Here is a 21,963-nt window from a genome sequence, read left to right as displayed (position 1 = left end):
GAGGGGGGGAGGGGGGGAGGGGAGGGGAGGGGAGGGGGGGAGGGGAGGAATGGGGGAGGGAAGGGATGGGGGAGGGGAGGAATGGGGGAGGGGAGGGATGGGGGAGGGGAGGGATGGGGGGAGGGGAGGAATGGGGGAGGGGAGGAATGGGGGAGGGGAGGGATGGGGGAGGGGAGGGATGGGGGAGGGGAGGGATGGGGGAGGGCAGGGATGGGGGAGGGGAGGGATGGGGGAGGGGAGGGATGGGGGAGGGCAGGGATGGGGGAGGGGAGGGATGGGGGGAGGGGAGGGATGGGGGAGGGCAGGGATGGGGGAGGGGTGGGATGGGGGAGGGCAGGGATGGGGGAGGGGAGGATTGGGGGAGGGGAGGGATGGGGGAGGGCAGGGATGGGGGAGGGGAGGAATGGGGGGAGGGGAGGGATGGGGGAGGGGAGGGATGGGGGAGGGGAGGGATGGGGGGAGGGGAGGGATGGGGGAGGGGAGGGATGGGGGAGGGGAGGAATGGGGGGAGGGGAGGAATGGGGGAGGGGAGGGATCCCAGCAAGGAAAGGGAACTTTACCCGCAGCGAAATCGGCGATAGCGATGAGATCGATCTTGGGCAGGGGGTAGGGAACGTTGAAATAATCCTTGTAGAAAGGAAGAGTCTTAGCAGCAACCTGCACGGGGAACCAAAATACAGCCCGAAATTAAAAATAAACACCCAAAATACAGCCCGAAATTAAAAATAAACACCCAAAATACAGCCCGAAATTAAAAATAAACACCCAAAATACAGCCCGAAATTAAAAATAAACACCCAAAATACAGCCCGAAATTAAAAATAAACACCCAAAATACAGCCCGAAATTAAAAATAAACACCCAAAATACAGCCCGAAATTAAAAATAAACACCCAAAATACAGCCCGAAATTAAAAATAAACACCCAAAATACAGCCCGAAATTAAAAATAAACACCCAAAATACAGCCCGAAATTAAAAATAAACACCCAAAATACAGCCCGAAATTAAAAATAAACACCCAAAATACAGCCCGAAATTAAAAATAAACACCCAAAATACAGCCCGAAATTAAAAATAAACACCCAAAATACAGCCCGAAATTAAAAATAAACACCCAAAATACAGCCCGAAATTAAAAATAAACACCCAAAATACAGCCCGAAATTAAAAATAAACACCCAAAATACAGCCCGAAATTAAAAATAAACACCCAAAATACAGCCCGAAATTAAAAATAAACACCCAAAATACAGCCCGAAATTAAAAATAAACACCCAAAATACAGCCCGAAATTAAAAATAAACACCCAAAATACAGCCCGAAATTAAAAATAAACACCCAAAATACAGCCCGAAATTAAAAATAAACACCCAAAATACAGCCCAAAATTAAAAATAAACACCCGAAATACACCCCGAAATTAAAAATAAACACCCGAAATACAGCCCGAAATTAAAAATAAACACCCAAAATACAGCCCGAAATTAAAAATAAACACCCAAAATACAGCCCGAAATTAAAAATAAACACCCAAAATACAGCCCGAAATTAAAAATAAACACCCAAAATACAGCCCGAAATTAAAAATAAACACCCAAAATACAGCCCGAAATTAAAAATAAACACCCAAAATACAGCCCGAAATTAAAAATAAACACCCAAAATACAGCCCGAAATTAAAAATAAACACTGGGGAAAAGGAATTAAATATTGAAATTAGATTAGAAATAATGGAAGAGAAATTCCAAATCAGAAATTAAATAAGAAATCGTGGAAGGGAAATTTGGGATTGGGATTGGGAAATTTGGGATTGGGATTAGGAAATTTGGGTGGAATTGGGAAATTTGGGATTGGGATTGGGAAATTTGGGTTGGAATTGGGAAATTTGGGTTGGAATTGGGATTGGGAAATTTGGGGTTGGGAAATTTGGGAAATTTGGGATTGGGAAATTAGGGATTGGGATTGGGAAATTTGGGATTGGGATTCGGAAATTTGGGATTGGGAAATTTGGGTTGGAATTGGGAAAGGGAAATTTGGGTGGAATTGGGAAATTTGGGGTTGGATTTGGGAAATTTGGGATTGGGAAATTTGGGATTGGGATTGGGAAATTTGGGTTGGAATTGGGAAATTTGGGTTGGAATTGGGATTGGGAAATTTGGGGTTGGGAAATTTGGGAAATTTGGGATTGGGAAATTAGGGATTGGGATTGGGAAATTTGGGATTGGGATTCGGAAATTTGGGATTGGGAAATTTGGGTTGGAATTGGGAAAGGGAAATTTGGGTGGAATTGGGAAATTTGGGGTTGGATTTGGGAAATTTGGGATTGGGAAATTTGGGATTGGGATTGGGAAATTTGGGATTGGGAAATTTGGGTTGGAATTGGGAAAGGGAAATTTGGGTGGAATTGGGAAATTTGGGTGGAATTGGGAAATTTGGGGTTGGATTTGGGAAATTTGGGGTTCGAATTGGGAAATTTGGGATTGGGAAATTTGGGATTGGGAAATTTGGGATTGGGATTGGGAAGATTGGGATTGGGAAATTTGGGGTTGGGATTGGGAAATTTGGGATTGGGAAATTTGGGAAATGCTGACTGGAATTATGAAATTATGATCAGAACCAAGAATTTATGACTGAAATTGGGAAATTCTGGTTGAAAATGAGGAATCAGGATTGAGTATAAAGAATTACAAGAGAAATTCTGAAATTTTGATTCAAACTAAGACATTAATCCCCAAAAAATAACAACAACAACAAAAAAAAAAAAAAAAAAATCCCACCCGATCAGCATGAAAAATCTCCAAAAAAAAAACAAACTTTAAAAATCTCCAAAAAAATAACGAAAAATCTCCCAAAAAAACCAAAAAATCTCAAAAAAAATGAAAAATCTCCAAAAAAAGAACAAAAAAAAATCCCTGAAAAAAGAATGAAAAATCCCCCCCCCAAAAAAGAGGAAATTAATCCCAAAATAGCACGGAAAATCTCCGACAAAACAACGAAAAATCCCTAAAAAATCAACCTAAAGTCCCCAGAAAATGAACGAAAAATCCCCCAAAATACAACAAGAAATCCTCAAAGGAAGAGGAAAAAAAAGAAACAAAATCACCATGAAAAATCTCCAAAAAACCAATAAAAATCATAAAAAAAGAGGAAAAAAATACCCCAAAAACACCCTGAAAAATCTCCAAAAAAGAATGAACAATCCCTAAAAAAAGAGGAAAAAACTCCCAAAAAAGAACAAAAAAAACCCTAAAAACACAATGAAAAATTCCCCAAAAAATCTCCAAAAAGAGAAGGAAAAATCCTCAAAAACCAACGAAAAATCCCCAAAAAAGGAACGCAAAATCCCTGAAAAAATAATGAAAAATCTCCCCAAAAAACAAGGAAAAATACCCAAAAAAACCCCCATAAAAATCCGCAAAAAAAGGAAAAAAACCCGAAAAACACCATGAAAAATCTCCCAAAAAGAACGAAAAATCCCCAAAAACCAACAAAAAAAAATCCCTGAAAAAAGAACGCAAAATCCCAAAAAAAAGAGGAAAAAACACCCCAAAACCCCATGAAAAAATCTCTAAAAAAGAACAAAAATTCCCTAAAAATACAACTAAAAAAATCTGCAAAAAAAACCGAAAAATCCCAAAGAAAAATCCCATGAAAAACCTCTGAAAAAGAATGAAAAATCCCTCCCCAAAAAAAACACAATGAAAAATCCCTAAAAATAAAATAAAAATCCCCAAAAAATACAACTAAAACCCCCCCAAAAAAAGAATGAAAAATCCCAAAAACACCACGAAAAACCACGAAAAATCCCCAAGAAAAAGAACGAAAAATTCCACAAAAAGAGAACGAAAAATTCCCCCCCCCAAAAAAAGGAGGAGAAAAAAAAATCCATAAACACGGTGAAAAAAATCTCAACAACACCGAGAAAAAAAATCCTTAAAAAACCAACAAAAAATCCTTAAAAAAACAACAAAAAATCCTTAAAAAAACAAAAAATCCTTAAAAAACCAACAAAAAATCCTTAAACAACCAACAAAAAAATCCTTAAAAAACCAACAAAAAATCCTTAAAAAACCAATAAAAAATCCTTAAAAAACCAACAAAAAATCCTTAAAAAACCAACAAAAAAATCCTTAAAAAAACAACAAAAAATCCTTAAAAAAACAACAAAAAATCCTTAAAAAAACCAACAAAAAAATCCTTAAAAAACCAACAAAAAAATCCTTAAAAAACCAACAAAAAAATCCTTAAAAAACCAACAAAAAATCCTTAAAAAAACAACAAAAAAATCCTTAAAAAACCAACAAAAAATCCTTAAAAAACCAACAAAAAAATCCTTAAAAAACCAATAAAAAAATCCTTAAAAAACCAACAAAAAATCCTTAAAAAAACAACAAAAAAATCCTTAAAAAAACCAACAAAAAATCCTTAAAAAAACAACAAAAAAATCCTTAAAAAACCAACAAAAAATCCTTAAAAAACCAATAAAAAATCCTTAAAAAACCAACAAAATATCACCCAAAAAAATAAAAAAAAAAACCCTCTAAAAATCCCCCAAATCCACAACAGCGTCCTGGAGACGTCGATGAATCGGAATTAAAAGGAATTAAATGGAATTAAACTGAATTAGATGGAATTAAATGGAATTAAACTGAATTAGATGGAATTAAACGGAATTAAAGTGAATTAAACGGAATTAAAGCGAATTAAACGGAATCAAACGGAATTAAACGGAATTAGATGGAATTAAAGTGAATTAAACGGAATCAAACGGAATTAAACGGAATCAAAGGGAATCAAACGGAATTAAACGGAATCAAAGGGAATCAAACGGAATCAAACGGAATCAAAGGGAATCAAAGGGAATCAAACGGAATCAAATGGAATTAAATGGAATCAAACGGAATCAAAGGGAATTAAATGGAATCAAATGGAATCAAAGCAAATCAAAGGGAATCAAACGGAATCAAATGGAATTAAATGGAATCAAACGGAATCAAAGGGAATTAAATGGAATAAAAGAGAATCAAAGGGAATCAAAGCGAATCAAAGGCAATCAAAGGGAATCAAAGGCAATCAAAGCGAATCAAAGCGAATCAAGGCGAATCAAAGCGAATCAAAGTGAATCAAAGGCAATCAAAGGCAATCAAAGGGAATCAAAGGCAATCAAAGGGAATCAAAGGCAATCAAAGCGAATCAAAGGCAATCAATCAAGGCGAATCAAGGCGAATCAAAGGGAATCAAAGTGAATCAAGGCGAATCAAAGGCAATCAAAGGCAATCAAAGCGAATCAAAGCGAATCAAAGGGAATCAAAGGCAATCAAAGGGAATCAAAGGCAATCAAAGGGAATCAAAGCGAATCAAGGCGAATCAAAGGCAATCAAAGGCAATCAAAGGCAATCAAAGTGAATCAAGGCGAATCAAAGGCAATCAAAGGCAATCAAAGGCAATCAAAGGGAATCAAGGCGAATCAAAGGCAATCAAAGGCAATCAAAGGCAATCAAAGGCAATCAAAGGCAATCAAAGGCAATCAAAGGGAACTGGACCAGGCGTTACCTCGAGGGCGAACTTGCCCTGCTCGGCCTTGCCCAGCGGCGTGTAGACGCGCACCAGCACGCCGTCCTGCGAGCGCGCCTCCACGAAGTCGTACTCGCCCACCACGAAGGCCACCAGGTAGGTGGACATGACCGGAGAGCGCGCGAACTTCACCTCCACCAGGCTGTCGTCGTCGGGGTACGGCCGGCGCTCCAGAACGTTCTGGGGGGACACGGGGGGAGGGGGGGGTGCGGGTTAAGGAGTTGAATTGGAAGGAGGTCGACGAGGGTTCGCCGGGGCGATTTCCGATGGCGGCGGAGCGCGAGCGACGGTCAGGATTGCGGGTGGGAATTTGGATTTCGGATTGAAAGTTCAGGTCGGAATCGGGGTTTCTAATCAAAAATTCAGGTTGGAATTGGGGTTTCTGATCAGAATTTCAGGTCGGAATTGGGAATTCGGATTAAAAATTCAGGTCGGAATTGGGGTTTCTGATCAAAAGTTCAGGTTGGAATTGGGGTTTCTAATCAGAATTTCAGGTCGGAATTGGGAATTCTGATTAAAAAATCAGGTCAGAATTGGGATTTCTGATTAAAAATTCAGGTCGGAATTGGGGTTTCTGATCAGAATTTCAGGTCGGAATTGGGAATTCGGATTAAAAATTCAGGTCAGAATTGGGGTTTCTGATCAAAAATTCAGGTCAGAATTGGGGTTTCTGATCAAAAATTCAGGTCGGAATTGGGGTTTCTGATCAAAAATTCAGGTCAGAATTGGGATTTCTAATCAAAATTTCAGGTCGGAATTGGGGCTTTTAAAAATTCAGGTCTGAATTGGGGTTTCAAATCAGAATTTCAGGTTGGAATTGGGAATTCTGATTAAAAATTCAGGTCGGAATTGGGGTTTCTGATTAAAAATTCAGGTTGGAATCGGGGTTTCTAATTAAAAATTCAGGTCAGATTTAGGATTTCTGATCAAAAGTTCAGGTCGGAATTGGGGATTCTGATCAAAATTTCAGGTCGGAATTGGGGTTTCTGATCAAAAATCCAGATCAATGTCACAATTTCTAATCGGAATTTCAGATCAAAATGGCAATTTCTAACCAAAATTCCAGATCAAAATCAGGATTCCTAATCAAAATTTCAGGTCAAAGTCACAATTTGTAATAAAAGTTTCAGATCAAAGTCACAATTTCTAATCAAGATTTCAGGTGAAAAATCACAATTTCAGATCAAAATTTCAGATCAAAATTTCAGATCAAAATTTCAGATAGAAATCGCGATTTCTAATCAAAAATTCAGATCAAAATCACAATTTCTAATCAAAAATTCAGATCAAAATCACGATTTCCAATCAGAATTTCAGGTGAAAATCAGGATTCTCATCAAAATTTCACATCAAAATCACGATTTCCAATCACATTTTCAGTTCAAAAATCATAATTTCAGATCAAAATTACAATTTCAGATCAAAATTTCAGATCAAAATCACGATTTCAGATCAAAATTTCAGGTGAAAATCAGGATTTCTAATCAAAAATTCACATAGAAATTGTAATTTCTAATCAAAATTCCAGATCAAAATCACAATTTCAGATCAAAATTGCCATTTCAGATCAAAATTTCACATCAAAATCACGATTTCCAATCAAATTTTCAGTTCAAAATCATAATTTCAGATCAAAATCACGATTTCCAATCAGAATTTCAGATCAAAATCACAATTTCAGATCAAAATTTCAGACAGAAATTGCCATTTCCAATCAAATTTTCAGATCAAAATCACAATTTCCAATCAAAAGTTCCAATTGTCCCCAAATCCCCACCAGAGCAGTTTGGGGATCCAAAATTTGGATTTTTTTTTTTACCTAAATGTTGTTTTTTTGTTTTTGTTTTTTTTTTTTACAGCATAAAAGAGTTTTGGGAGATGTGGGGTGGGTGGGAATTTAAAGTTTTTTATGGGATTTGGGAAAAGGAATAACCAGAGAAAGCTGAAATAAGAAATTGTCACCAGAGTCCCTGAAAATTCAGAATTTTAGCATTAAAAACACAAAAGGGAAACCCACAAAAAGCAAAGAAACAACAAAGAAAAAAACCAAGGAAGAAAACCCCTCCAAAAAACAAAAAAAAAAAAAGAAAAAAAATTTAAAAAAAAATTTAAAAAAAAAGAAACAACCTCAAAAAAAAAAAAAAGGAAAAAAGGGGGGGGGGAAAAAACCCAAAAATGAAATTTCCAAATGGAATTTCTTCCTGGACTTCATTCCTGCAGCTTCCCAGATGAATAAAGTAATTAAAATTCAATAAAAAATTCCCCTAAAAGGAATTAAATCTCAAAGCATTCGGGCAGGTGCTGCTGATTTAACCCAAAAAGAATTCAGAAATTCCCATTAGGAGCAAATTTTTCAGCTCCAGGACTGGAATTATTTGGGATAAAAGTGCTCAGGTGCATCGTGGCTGCTCCAAAGTGGGAATTTCCCCAATTAATTAATGAAATAATTCATTAATTAAAATAATGAAGGAATCAATCACGTGCTGGAGTAACCATTTCCTCCTTGGGGTTAAAAATTCAAGGAATTTGGGGTTTTTTGTTTGTTTTTTTTTTTGGGGGGGGTGTTTTTAATGGCTGAAGTGCTCATCCCAGCTGGAGGGGTGATTTAATGATCATGAAATATTAATTAATAATATAAATTCTAATGCAATTATTAATATTAATATTAGGATGATGGTAGAGATTTTATTACATTTCAATTCTATCCCATTAGGAACTAAAGAGCATCAATCAAATCCCAGCAAAGTTCCCTAAATCCTGACAAAAAAACCTCGTGCTCAGGACCAGGCCAGCCATTATTTATTCATAAATAAATTGATTTATAATTTATTTCTTTATAATTTATTTCCAAATGAATAAAATTTCTTTTTAACCTGATTCTTCTCCAGCAACATCACCTAAAAATCCGTGCAGGCAGCAAATTAAAAACACTCATTTGTGTTTATTTGTGTTTATTTTTCCTTCTGGACAGAAATTCTGAGGATATTTTTTTTTTTTTTCCCCCCCCACGTCTTAATCAAATTATCAAATAATTAATCATTTTTTTTTTTTTTTAAATTAAATAAAACCTGCAGAGGTTTAAAGCAGCTCAGTTTTTGTACTTGAGGCCTCAGATGAAGTTTTGTGTTTCTCTCATTTCTCGCCGTAACCAAGGCCAAGGATTAATTCTCAATTAGCAGAGCTCTAATGAAGACGTTCATTAATTGGAACATCAACACTCACCATATTTGACAAAGCCACTCTGTCTTTGGGAACCACCAGAGAAATATCAAACGTTGCTTTAATTGCAGGTTCATCCCAGCAGGGGAAAGCTCTGCGAGCATCTGTAGCCTGGAACAAAACGAAACAAAAAGAGAATTAAAGAGAATTAATTCAAGGAATCCATCCCAGGAGATGGTGGTGAAAAAAGCTCAGAAATTCAGTTTATTTCCAGCAGAAAGAGGGAATTCTTTCCAGCAGTGGTTTGGTACTCCTGACCTCTGAGTTAGGTTTTAATTCTGGTTTTAAATAAAATGCAGTCATTTCTTAAAAAAAAAATAAAAAAAACATTTCTTTAAAATATTTTTGGTGTTTATTCAGAGGGTGTAGATGAAGTTGAGAAAAAGTCTTTGCCTCTGGCAAGCATAAATTCTGCTTGGAAGTGAAAATAAAAATGAAAATAAAGAATTAAAATGAGGAGGAGAAAATGAAGGTGAAGAAGAAGGAAAAGAAAGAAAACGAAGAAAGAAGAAGACAGAAAAAGAAGAAAGAAATAGAAGAAAAACAAAAACAAAGAAAAAAAGAAAAAACCAGAAAGCAAAAAAAATAAAAATAAAAAAGGAAAAGGAAAAGATTTTAAAATTAAAATGACAAAAATATAAACAAAATTAAAATAAAAAAAAATAAAAAATAAAAAACCATAAATATACAAATAAAAATAATAAAAATAAGGGGACCAAAGCAGAGCAGAGAGCAGAGCGCCAGCACAGCCCATCCCAAATCCCATCCCATCCCAAATCCCATCCCATGGATCCCATCCCATCCCATCCCATCCCATCCCATCCCAAATCCCATCCCATCCCAAATCCCATCCCATGGATCCCATCCCATCCCATCCCATCCCATCCCATCCCATCCCATCCCATCCCATCCCAAATCCCATCCCATCCCAAATCCCATCCCATGGATCCCATCCCATCCCATCCCATCCCATCCCATCCCATCCCATCCCATCCCATCCCATCCCAAATCCCATCCCATCCCAAATCCCATCCCATGGATCCCATCCCATCCCATCCCATCCCATCCTATCCCATCCCATCCCATCCCATCCCATCCCATCCCATGATCCCATCAACCCCATTATCCCATGACCCCTTGACCCACAATCCCATCAATCCCATGACCCCATCGATCCCATGATCCATGACCCCATCGATCCCGTGACCCCATCAATCCCATGATCCATGACCCCATCAATCCCATGACCCCACCGATCCCATGACCCCATCAATCCCATGATCCATGACCCCATCAATCCCATCAATCCCATGATCCATGACCCCATCAATCCCATCGATCCCATGACCCCATCGATCCCATGACCCCATCAATCCCATGATCCATGACCCCATCAATCCCACGACCCATGACCCCATCGATCCCATGATCCATGACCCCATCGATCCCATGACCCCATCAATCCCATCGATCCCATGATCCATGACCCCATCAATCCCATGATCCATGACCCCATCGATCCCATGACCCACAACCCCATCGATCCCATGATCCATGACCCCATCAATCCCATCGATCCCATGACCCCATCAATCCCATGATCCATGACCCCATCAATCCCATCGATCCCATGACCCCATCAATCCCATCGATCCCATGACCCCATCAATCCCATGATCCATGACCCCATCAATCCCATCGATCCCATGACCCCATCAATCCCATCGATCCCATGACCCCATCAATCCCATCGATCCCATGACCCCATCAATCCCACCAATCCCATGACCCCACCGATCCCATGATCCATGACCCCATCAATCCCATGACCCCACCGATCCCATGACCCCATCAATCCCATCGATCCCATGACCCCACCGATCCCATGACCCCATCAATCCCATCGATCCCATGACCCCATCAATCCCATGACCCCATCAATCCCATCAATCCCATGACCCCATCAATCCCATCAATCCCATGACCCCATCAATCCCATGACCCACGACCCCATCGATCCCATGACCCATGACCCCATCAATCCCATGACCCACGACCCCATCGATCCCATGACCCATGACCCCATCGATCCCATGACCCCATCAATCCCATCGATCCCATGACCCCATCAATCCCATCGATCCCATGACCCCATCAATCCCATCGATCCCATGACCCCATCGATCCCATGACCCACGACCCCATCGATCCCATGATCCATGACCCCAGGGATCCCACGAGCCACGACCCCGCTGTCCCAGCCGTACCTCGAACTGGGTGACAGCAGCGTAGCGCGTGTCCCCGCTGGCCGTGCTGTACTTGCTGCGGTAGAAGCCCTTCATCTTGTCATTCAGCTCCCCCACAAAGTCAATCTTCAGCGTCCCCGGCCCTGCACGCCAACACAAACCCCCATCGGCAGGTGACAACGATAAAAGAAAGAATAAAGGGTTTGGGGTGGGTTTGGTTCCCTACCAAATACAAACACAAACCCCCATCGGCAGGTGACAACGATAAAAGAAAGAATAAAGGGTTTGGGGTGGGTTTGGTTCCCTACCCCAAAACAAACTCAAACCCCATCGGCAGGTGACAACAATAAAATAAAAAATAAAGGGTTTGGGGTGGGTTCGGTTCCCTACCAAATACAAACTCAAACCCCATCGGCAGGTGACAACGATAAAATAAAAAATAAAGGGTTTGGGGTGGGCTTGGTTCCCTACCAAAAACAAACACAAACCCAGCATCGGCAGGTGACAACAATAAAATAAAAAATAAAGGGTTTGGGGTGGGTTCGGTTCCCTACCAAATACAAACCCCACACCAGCAGGTGACAACGATAAAAAATAAAGGGTTTGGGGTGGGCTTGGTTCCCTACCCCAAAACAAACAAACCCCACATCAGCAGGCGACAACAATAAAATAAAACAGGATTTGGGATGGGTTTGGTTCTCTACCCAAAAAGAAATCCCAGTAGAAACTGCAGAATTTTTTGATCCTGTGCAAAGAAATCCCAGGATATCAGCAGGGTCCCCTCAGGAGTTTTGGGTTTTTTAATCCCAGGTGGGGTGGACCCCAAAGGTCCATCTGGCAATCCTCACCCCGCAGGAGTTTGTGAAACGCGGGGATTTCGGGAATTGTGGGAAGTGACGGAATTCCCAAAGGCAGCCTGGAATTCGGGCCGGGCCAAAGCCCCGCACCAGGTCAGGGCCAGTGCTGCCCTCGCAGGAAAGGGAAAGCTTCATCATCGTCATCATCATCATCATCATCATCCCACAGGAACAAACACTGCTTCATCACCGTCATCGTCATCATCATCATCATCATCATCATCCCACAGGATCAAACACTGCATCATCATCGTCGTCATCATCATCATCATCATCATCCCACAGGATCAAACACTGCATCATCATCGTCATCATCATCATCATCATCCCACAGGATCAAACACTGCATCATCATCGTCATCATCATCATCATCATCATCCCACAGGATCAAACACTGCATCATCATCGTCATCATCATCATCATCATCATCATCATCATCATCATCATCCCACAGGAACAAACACTGCATCATCATCGTCATCATCATCATCATCATCATCATCCCACAGGATCAAACACTGCATCATCATCGTCATCATCATCATCATCATCATCATCATCATCATCCCACAGGAACAAACACTGCATCATCATCATCATCATCATCATCATCATCATCATCCCACAGGATCAAACACTGCATCATCATCATCGTCATCATCATCATCATCATCATCATCATCATCATCATTCCCCCCCACAGGATCAAACACTGCATCATCATCATCATCATCATCATCATCATCATCATCATCATCATTCCCCCCACAGGATCAAACACTGCATCATCATCATCATCGTCATCATCATCGTCGTCATCATCATCATCATCATCCCACAGGATCAAACACTGCATCATCATCATCATCATCATCATCCCACAGGATCAAACACTGCATCATCATCATCATCATCATCATCATTCCCCCCACAGGATCAAACACTGCATCATCATCATTATCATTACCATTATCATCATCATCAACAACAACAACATCATCATCATCACTGACCCACAGGATCAAATATTACATCATCATCATCCCAGTGCCAATCCCAAATTCCCAGAGCCAATCCCAAATTCCCAGTGCCAATCCCAAACTTCCATGTTCCCAGAGCAGTGGCAGGAATCCCAATCATTTCTCAGGGTGCTGGAGACAAATTTCCCCCAAACCTGCAATTCCCGAGGTGCCAGATGCCCGGGGGGGAATTGCAGGGCAGGAATTGCAGGGCAGGAATTCCAGGACAGGAATTGCAGGGCAGGAATGGCAGGGCAGGAATTCCAGGACAGGAATCGCAGGGCAGGAATGGCAGGGCAGGAATTCCAGGACAGGAATGGCAGGGCAGGAATTGCAGGGCAGGAATGGCAGGGCAGGAATTCCAGGACAGGAATTGCAGGGCAGGAATTCCAGGACAGGAATTCCAGGGCAGGAATTGCAGGGCAGGAATGGCAGGGCAGGAATTCCAGGACAGGAATTCCAGGACAGGAATTCCAGGACAGGAATTCCAGGACAGGAATTCCAGGGCAGGAATTGCAGGGCAGGAATTCCAGGACAGGAATTCCAGGACAGGAATTCCAGGACAGGAATTGCAGGGCAGGAATGGCAGGGCAGGAATTCCAGGACAGGAATCGCAGGGCAGGAATTGCAGGGCAGGAATTGCAGGGCAGGAATTGCAGGACAGGAATTGCAGGACAGGAATTCCAGGACAGGAATTCCAAGACAGGAATTGCAGGACAGGAATTCCAGGACAGGAATTGCAGGGCAGGAATTCCAGGACAGGAATTCCAGGACAGGAATTGCAGGACAGGAATTGCAGGGCAGGAATTGCAGGGCAGGAATTGCAGGACAGGAATTGCAGGACAGGAATTCCAGGACAGGAATTCCAGGACAGGAATGGCAGGGCAGGAATTCCAGGACAGGAATTGCAGGACAGGAATTGCAGGACAGGTATTCCAGGACAGGAATTCCAGGACAGGAATGGCAGGGCAGGAATTCCAGGACAGGAATTGCAGGACAGGAATTGCAGGACAGGTATTCCAGGACAGGAATTGCAGGACAGGAATTGCAGGACAGGAATTCCAGGACAGGAATTCCAGGACAGGAATTGCAGGACAGGAATTGCAGGACAGGAATTCCAGGACAGGAATTCCAAGACAGGAATTGCAGGACAGGAATTCCAGGACAGGAATTGCAGGGCAGGAATTCCAGGACAGGAATTCCAGGACAGGAATGGCAGGACAGGAATTGCAGGGCAGGAATTGCAGGGCAGGAATTGCAGGACAGGAATTGCAGGACAGGAATTCCAGGACAGGAATTGCAGGGCAGGAATTCCAGGACAGGAATTCCAGGACAGGAATTGCAGGACAGGAATTGCAGGACAGGAATTGCAGGGCAGGAATTCCAGGACAGGAATTGCAGGACAGGAATTGCAGGACAGGAATTGCAGGACAGGAATTCCAGGACAGGAATTGCAGGGCAGGAATTCCAGGACAGGAATTGCAGGACAGGAATTGCAGGGCAGGAATTGCAGGGCAGGAATTGCAGGGCAGGAATTCCAGGACAGGAATTGCAGGACAGGAATTCCAGGACAGGAATTCCAAGACAGGAATTGCAGGACAGGAATTCCAGGACAGGAATTGCAGGGCAGGAATTCCAGGACAGGAATTCCAGGACAGGAATTGCAGGACAGGAATTGCAGGGCAGGAATTGCAGGGCAGGAATTGCAGGACAGGAATTGCAGGACAGGAATTCCAGGACAGGAATTCCAGGACAGGAATGGCAGGGCAGGAATTCCAGGACAGGAATTGCAGGACAGGAATTGCAGGACAGGTATTCCAGGACAGGAATTCCAGGACAGGAATGGCAGGGCAGGAATTCCAGGACAGGAATTGCAGGACAGGAATTGCAGGACAGGTATTCCAGGACAGGAATTGCAGGACAGGAATTGCAGGACAGGAATTCCAGGACAGGAATTCCAGGACAGGAATTGCAGGACAGGAATTGCAGGACAGGAATTCCAGGACAGGAATTCCAAGACAGGAATTGCAGGACAGGAATTCCAGGACAGGAATTGCAGGGCAGGAATTCCAGGACAGGAATTCCAGGACAGGAATGGCAGGACAGGAATTGCAGGGCAGGAATTGCAGGGCAGGAATTGCAGGACAGGAATTGCAGGACAGGAATTCCAGGACAGGAATTGCAGGGCAGGAATTCCAGGACAGGAATTCCAGGACAGGAATTGCAGGACAGGAATTGCAGGACAGGAATTCCAGGACAGGAATTCCAGGACAGGAATGGCAGGGCAGGAATTCCAGGACAGGAATTGCAGGACAGGAATTGCAGGACAGGTATTCCAGGACAGGAATTGCAGGACAGGAATTGCAGGACAGGAATTCCAGGACAGGAATTCCAGGACAGGAATTGCAGGACAGGAATTGCTGTCCCAGCCCAGGCCTTGCAGGGACCAGCCCCTCTTACCTTTCTGCAAGGTGCTGGGGAAGGACAGAGTGACCTTCTCATCTTCATTCTGATAGTTGAACCCTGTGGCGTGAATTTCTGCAACAGGAAAAAAACAAAACAAAAAAACCAGCGGGATTAGAACCATCCTGGAAAGAGCTTTGTGCTCAAAACTCTTCAAATTTACCCCAGAAAAGAAGAAAACAAACAAAAAAACAACAACAACAAAAAAAAAAAAAACCCAGCAGCTGAGCTCAACAAGTCGGGATCAGTTCTGGGTGATTCAGTGGGAGGAAACACAGGAACGAGCTCGTGGTGGGAACTGGACAGCAGGGAAAGTTCCTGCAGCACCAAAAAGTGAAGGTTGTGCTCAAAAACCTGCAGGAAAAAATGGGATCTGAATGTTGTGGTGGGAATTCCACAGCAGGAAAAGTTCCTGCAGCAGCCAGGAGTGAAAACTGTGCTGAGAAATCCCAAAATGCAGGAAAAATGGGATTTGTAACCCAGGAATGTTGTGATGGGAATTCCAAAGCAGGAAAAGTTCCTGCAACAGCCAGGAGTGAAAGGTGTGCTCAAAAACCCCAAAATGCTGGAAAAAAATGGGATCTGAATTTTGTGGTGGAATCCCACAGTAGAGGAAGTTCTAACAGCAGCCAGGAGTGAAAGTTGTGCTGAAAAAACCCAAAATGCAGGAAAAATGGGAACTGTGAATGGTGAAATCTGCCCCAAATTTCCCCTCTTGCTGTTAAATGCTCCCATGAGTGCAGCAGGATTCAAATTAATTATCCCAAACAGGATGCTTAAGATTTATTTACCTAATTTATGACTCTCACTTTGAAAATGCCATCCATCTCCAGAGCAAAGGGTGGGGGATTTGCTTGGATTGAACCACAAAATAAATGTTGATTTTATTTCAGAAATATCCTCGGGAGTAGGGTCCTACACTGGGGTTCCAAGAAAATCCCAAAGCCACCCAAAATGAGAAACACTTTGGTGTTTAACATAGCACAGGAATTGTTTGTGGATGCAAAAATCCCAACTGTGAGGCCAGGCTGGGAATCTGCACAGGAATTAAAACTCTTAAACTCTTAAATTAAAAAAAAAAAAAAGAAAAAGCTAAAATGAGAATTAAAGTCTTAAATTAAAAAAGGGATTTTGGCAGAGGTAGGAGGGAGCACCTGGTGCTGCTTTTCCCTTCCTGATCCATCAAATCCTCTCTGAATCCCAGGGGATGTGGATCTGTTCTCCAAAAAAAAAAAAACCAAACAATAAAAACCTGGACTGACCCTACAGACCCTCACTTTGCAAGCTTTGCTCCCTCCACGTTCCACCTCTGCTGCAAAGCTGTAAAAAAACGATCATTTCAAAACTTGAAACCTTGCTCCAAATCAGCGCCTTCAACCTCCAAACTCTGCAAGGCCGCACACGGGGAAGGGTTTTCCACGGCAAAACAAAAAAGCTGCCACTCAGGTGAGGTGTAGGATGACAAAAGGTGCTGAGAGAGGATCATTTGAGCCACAGGAGTTCTCCTTTTCCAGGCTCAGGTGTCGCTCCACACGCGGCACGGGGAAACGGAGACGTGGTTTTTATTGTTTTGTTGTGGTGAAATTCCCAGCGCTGTTTATTCAGAGTGTGTGATTTCACCTTTAAATCCCAGTTCCTTCCAACCTCTGCTCCGTGCAGGAGCACCAGCGATCAATTAGGGGTAAGTTTTACAGGGTTTTGTTTTTTTTTTTGTTTGTTTGTTTTTGCAGGTTTTACAGAGCTCTGCTCCGTGTTTAATCTGATTTAATCACCCTGCTGGGGCGCAGAGCACTGAAAGGCTCCAAGAAAAAAACACAATGCAGAAATAAATTACAGAAAAAAAAAAATAAATAAATGCAATCCCTACAGGATGAATTTGATGCTCTCCTGATCTGTGCTGAGGAGTTCCAAGATTTTAAAAACCAGCTGTAGCAGGGATAAAACTGAGCACAGAAGAAGAATCCAAACCAAGGACAGGCGGCAAACACTGGGCAACCAAAAAGAAAAAAATTGAATTTTCTTCTTCAAAACAGGGACGGTGAGGTAGAAAACGAGCCAGGAGAGGAGAGAAAATGAGAGGAAGAATTTAAAGAGAAGAGCCCTGGTGCACTGGAATTGTGAGAGGAGCTGGGGCTGACTCCAGGTGGATTTTGACCCTGATTATTCCCAGAGTCCAACACAGCAGTGAGGGGCACCCTGGCCACAGGGGGTTGGACACTTGTTGGCAATTCATTTATTAATTTATTAATTAATTTATCCACAGGAATGCAGCAATGCTCCTCATGGGGGTTTTCAAACACCACAAAAATTTTTTTTTTCTTTTTTTTTTTTCTTTTTTTTTTTTTTTTTTTATCCTGGAACCAAACTGCAGCAGGAGCTGAGGATCAGAGTTCCTGAAAGTCAGGAACACTCAGGAATGTGCCTGGTGTGGATATTGAGTTTCCTCCTCCTCCTCCTCCTCCTCCTCCTCCTCTCTCAGTTTTGAGGATCTCTAAATGTGTTTGAATTCCTGCATCTGCTGCTGTGGGAATTTTAACTTCTAGAAAACACAGAGGTGAACATCACCAAGGCTGGAAGATAAAAACCTGAAAACTTCAGGGGTTTCTACACCTCCTTAAAAACCAAACCCCAAAACAACAGGATATAAACCCAAAGATTCCAAGTTAATTTTTCTATTTTTATTTTTTGTTGTTGTTGTTTAAACTTCTTATTCAGTGCCAATAATTTAATCCAGAGCAACAGAACCATGGAAAACCATTAAAAATAATTTTTTGTTGAAGGGAGCTGCTTCTAATAAAAATGTGACTGCAGCAAAAATTCTGTCTGAATTCCTAACTCTGGGATACAAAAGCTCCTGGAGAGAACGAGCCCAGCTTGGAGGAAAGGAAAGGAAAGGAAAGGAAAGGAAAGGAAAGGAAAGGAAAGGAAAGGAAAGGAAAGGAAAGGAAAGGAAAGGAAAGGAAAGGAAAGGAAAGGAAAGGAAAGGAAAGGAAAGGAAAGGAAAGGAAAGGAAAGGAAAGGAAAGGAAAGGAAAGGAAAGGAAAGGAAAGGAAAGGAAAGGAAAGGAAAGGAAAGGAAAGGAAAGGAAAGGAAAGGAAAGGAAAGGAAAGGAAAGGAAAGGAAAGGAAGTTGCTGGTGGCTCCATGGATTTGGGACAGGAAAATAACAATTTTTTTTTTGTTTGGTTTGGGGTTTTTTTGTTTGTTTTTGTCATGGAGAAAAAGAAAATAAATGAGAAAATGGAAATAAAGGGAAGCAGCTCCTAAGAGTAAGATAATCACATAAAATAGAGAGTTCTGAGGTAGGAGAAGTGGGAGCACCTCAAATCCTACAACAGCATTTGGAATAAATCCCATTTCCTTCATTTCCACAAATCCCATTTCCTCCATTTCCACAAATCCCATTTCCTCCATTTCCACAAATCCCATTTCCTCCATTTCCACAAATCCCATTTCCTTCATTTCCTTAAATCCCATTTCCTTCATTTCCACAAATCCCATTTCCTTCATTTCCACAAATCCCATTCCCTCCATTTCCACAAATCCCATTTCCTTCATTTCCACAAATCCCATTTCCTCCATTTCCACAAATCCCATTTCCTTCATTTCCACAAATCCCATTTCCTTCATTTCCACAAATCCCATTTCCTTCATTTCCTTAAATCCCATTTCCTTCATTTCCACAAATCCCATTTCCTTCATTTCCTTAAATCCCATTTCCTTCATTTCCACAAATCCCATTTCCTTCATTTCCACAAATCCCATTTCCTCCATTTCCACAAATCCCATTTCCTTCATTTCCTTAAATCCCATTTCCTTCATTTCCACAAATCCCATTTCCTCCATTTCCACAAATCCCATTTCCTCCATTTCCACAAATCCCATTCCCTCCATTTCCACAAATCCCATTTCCTCCATTTCCACAAATCCCATTTCCTCCATTTCCACAAATCCCATTTCCTCCATTTCCACAAATCCCATTCCCTTCATTTCCTTAAATCCCATTTCCTCCATTTCCACAAATCCCATTCCCTCCATTTCCACAAATCCCATTTCCTTCATTTCCACAAATCCCATTTCCTTCATTTCCACAAATCCCATTTCCTTCATTTCCTTAAATCCCATTTCCTCCATTTCCACAAATCCCATTTCCTCCATTTCCTTAAATCCCATTTCCTCCATTTCCACAAATCCCATTTCCTTCATTTCCTTAAATCCCATTTCCTCCATTTCCACAAATCCCATTTCCTCCATTTCCACAAATCCCATTTCCTCCATTTCCACAAATCCCATTTCCTTCATTTCCACAAATCCCATTTCCTTCATTTCCACAAATCCCATTTCCTCCATTTCCACAAATCCCATTTCCTCCATTTCCACAAATCCCATTTCCTTCATTTCCACAAATCCCATTTCCTTCATTTCCACAAATCCCATTTCCTTCATTTCCTTAAATCCCATTCCCTCCATTTCCACAAATCCCATTCCCTCCATTTCCACAAATCCCATTCCCTCCATTTCCACAAATCCCATTTCCTGCAGAGAGACAAATCCATGAAACCACGGAATTTTTCCCTCAGGTAATTAAGGTTTGGTGGTTTAATGACCCTGCATTCCCAAATTAACCACATTCCCTAAATCATCCCTGTGCTGAGCCAGCACATCCCAATCCCAGGAATGCTGAAGTTTTTGGTTTTTTTCCAAGATTTCCCACTTTTTCTGATTCTAAAATCCCACAAGAATCAGAATTATTCTCACCTAGCAGAGATTCCCAGCTGGGAATAATTAAATATTTCTCCTTAAAATCCTGCATTAAAACTCTGTCACTTCGAGGCCTCTCCAGAAAAAAATAAATAAATAAATAAATAAACTTGGATTTATCCTCCAAAATTATTATTTTTTTAAATTTTCCCCTGTAGAGGCAGTTTCCTGATCCACTGCCAGGAGAGGGGACAGGCACTGAATTTTTGGGATTTTTTTGGTTGATTTGATTGGGTTATGGGGTTTTTTTGGTTGATTTGGTTTGGGGTTTTTTGGTTGATTTGGTTTGGGGTTTTTTGGTTGATTCGGTTTGGGGTTTTGAGGGTTTTTTTTATTGGTTTGGCTTTTTGAGGTTTTTTTTTTTCTTGATTTGGTTTTCAGGTGGTTTTTTTTTGTTGATTTGGTTTGAGTTTTGGGGTTTTTTTATTGGTTTGGTTTTTTGAGGGTTTTTTTTTTCCTTGATTTGGCTTTTTGGGTATTTTTTCTGTTTGATTCGGTTTGGTTTCAGGACTTCTTTTTTGATTGATTTGGTTTGGATTTTGGGAATTTTTTTTGTTGATTTGGTTTGAGTTTGGGGCTTTTTCTTGGTTGTTCTGGTTTGGTTTTTTTTAGGTTTTTTTTTTTTGTTTGGTTTTTTAGGGGTTTTTTTTCCTTGATTTGTTTTTTTGTTTGTTTTTTTTCTGGCTGATTTGCTTTGGGTTTTGGGGTTTTGTTGTTTTTGTTTTTGTCATTGTTGTTGTTGATTTGGTTTGAGTTTTGGGGCTTTTTGGTTGGTTTGTTTTGATTTTTTGAGTTTTTTGTTTGTTTGTTTTTTATTTTAATCACCAGCCAAAGCTCTGCTGTAACATCCAGGCACATCCCCACCACAGTGGGAAGGGAAAGACCAAAACAATTAATTCTGGCCTTAAAAACCCAAATTCCCTCGGGATCTGAGGAGATTCCAAACAAATTCATCAATTCCATCACGAATTCACAGCTGCTCAGGACAGGGGGAGATTCACAGGAAACTCCAAATTCCTTCACATTCCCCAAGGATGAAACTCAAGCCCTTCCAAAAATCTGAAAATCCAACAGTCCAAATGTCCAAAAACCCAAACATCCAAAAACCCAACAATCCCAAAAACCCAAACATCCAAAACCCAACAGTCCCAAAAACCCAAACATCCAAAAACCCGACAATCCCAAAAACCCAAACATCCAGAAGTCAAAAAAACCCAAACATCCAAAAACCCAACAATCCCAAAAACCCAAACATCCAAAAAAACAACAATCCAAAAGTCCAAAAACCCACAGTCCAACAGTCCAACCATCCAAATGTCCCAAAGTCCAAACATCCAAAAATCCAAATGTTCAAACGTCCAAAAACCCAAACATCCAAAAATCCAAATATCCAAAAATCCAAATATCCCAAACATCCAAAAACCCAACAATCCAAAAATCCAAGCAATCCAAACTATCCAAAAACCCAAACGTCCCAAAATCCAACAGTCCAAACATCCCAAATTTCAAACATCCAAATATCCCAAAGTCCCAGCGTCCCAAAATCCCAATGTCCAAAAGCCTCAATATCCAAAAGTCCAACAGTCCAACAGCCCCAAGACCCAAAAATCCAAACATCCAACAGTCCAAACATCCCAAAATCCCAAAGTCCAAATGTCCCAAAATCCAAATAATCCAAACATCCCAACAATCCCAAACATCCAAAAAATCCCAACAGTCCCAAAAGTCCAACAGTCCCAAAAGTCCAACAGCCCCAAAAGTCCAACCATCCAAACATGCCAAAGTCCAAACGTCCCAAACCCTAATGTCCATAAACCCAA

The 21,963-nt window shown here is 41.3% G+C and overlaps 1 protein-coding gene across 1 annotated transcript in view; it reads right to left on the bottom strand.

The window, feature by feature from the left end:
* NPEPPS (aminopeptidase puromycin sensitive) overlaps positions 1-21,963 on the bottom strand; it is a 79,517-nt gene that overhangs the window by 44,692 nt on the left and 12,862 nt on the right. Inside the window, exons 3-7 of the mRNA XM_062508265.1 lie at positions 15,381-15,458; positions 11,064-11,185; positions 8,800-8,907; positions 5,557-5,757; positions 561-657 (exon numbers count right to left, since the gene is read on the bottom strand). Coding sequence (XP_062364249.1) covers positions 561-657; positions 5,557-5,757; positions 8,800-8,907; positions 11,064-11,185; positions 15,381-15,458 — 606 coding nt within the window. The remainder of the gene's footprint in view (positions 1-560; positions 658-5,556; positions 5,758-8,799; positions 8,908-11,063; positions 11,186-15,380; positions 15,459-21,963) is intronic.

The sequence above is a fragment of the Cinclus cinclus genome, chromosome 24 (genome assembly GCF_963662255.1).
Source record: "Cinclus cinclus chromosome 24, bCinCin1.1, whole genome shotgun sequence".
NCBI lineage: Eukaryota > Metazoa > Chordata > Aves > Passeriformes > Cinclidae > Cinclus > Cinclus cinclus.
This window is presented reverse-complemented; position numbering and strand designations above follow the sequence as displayed.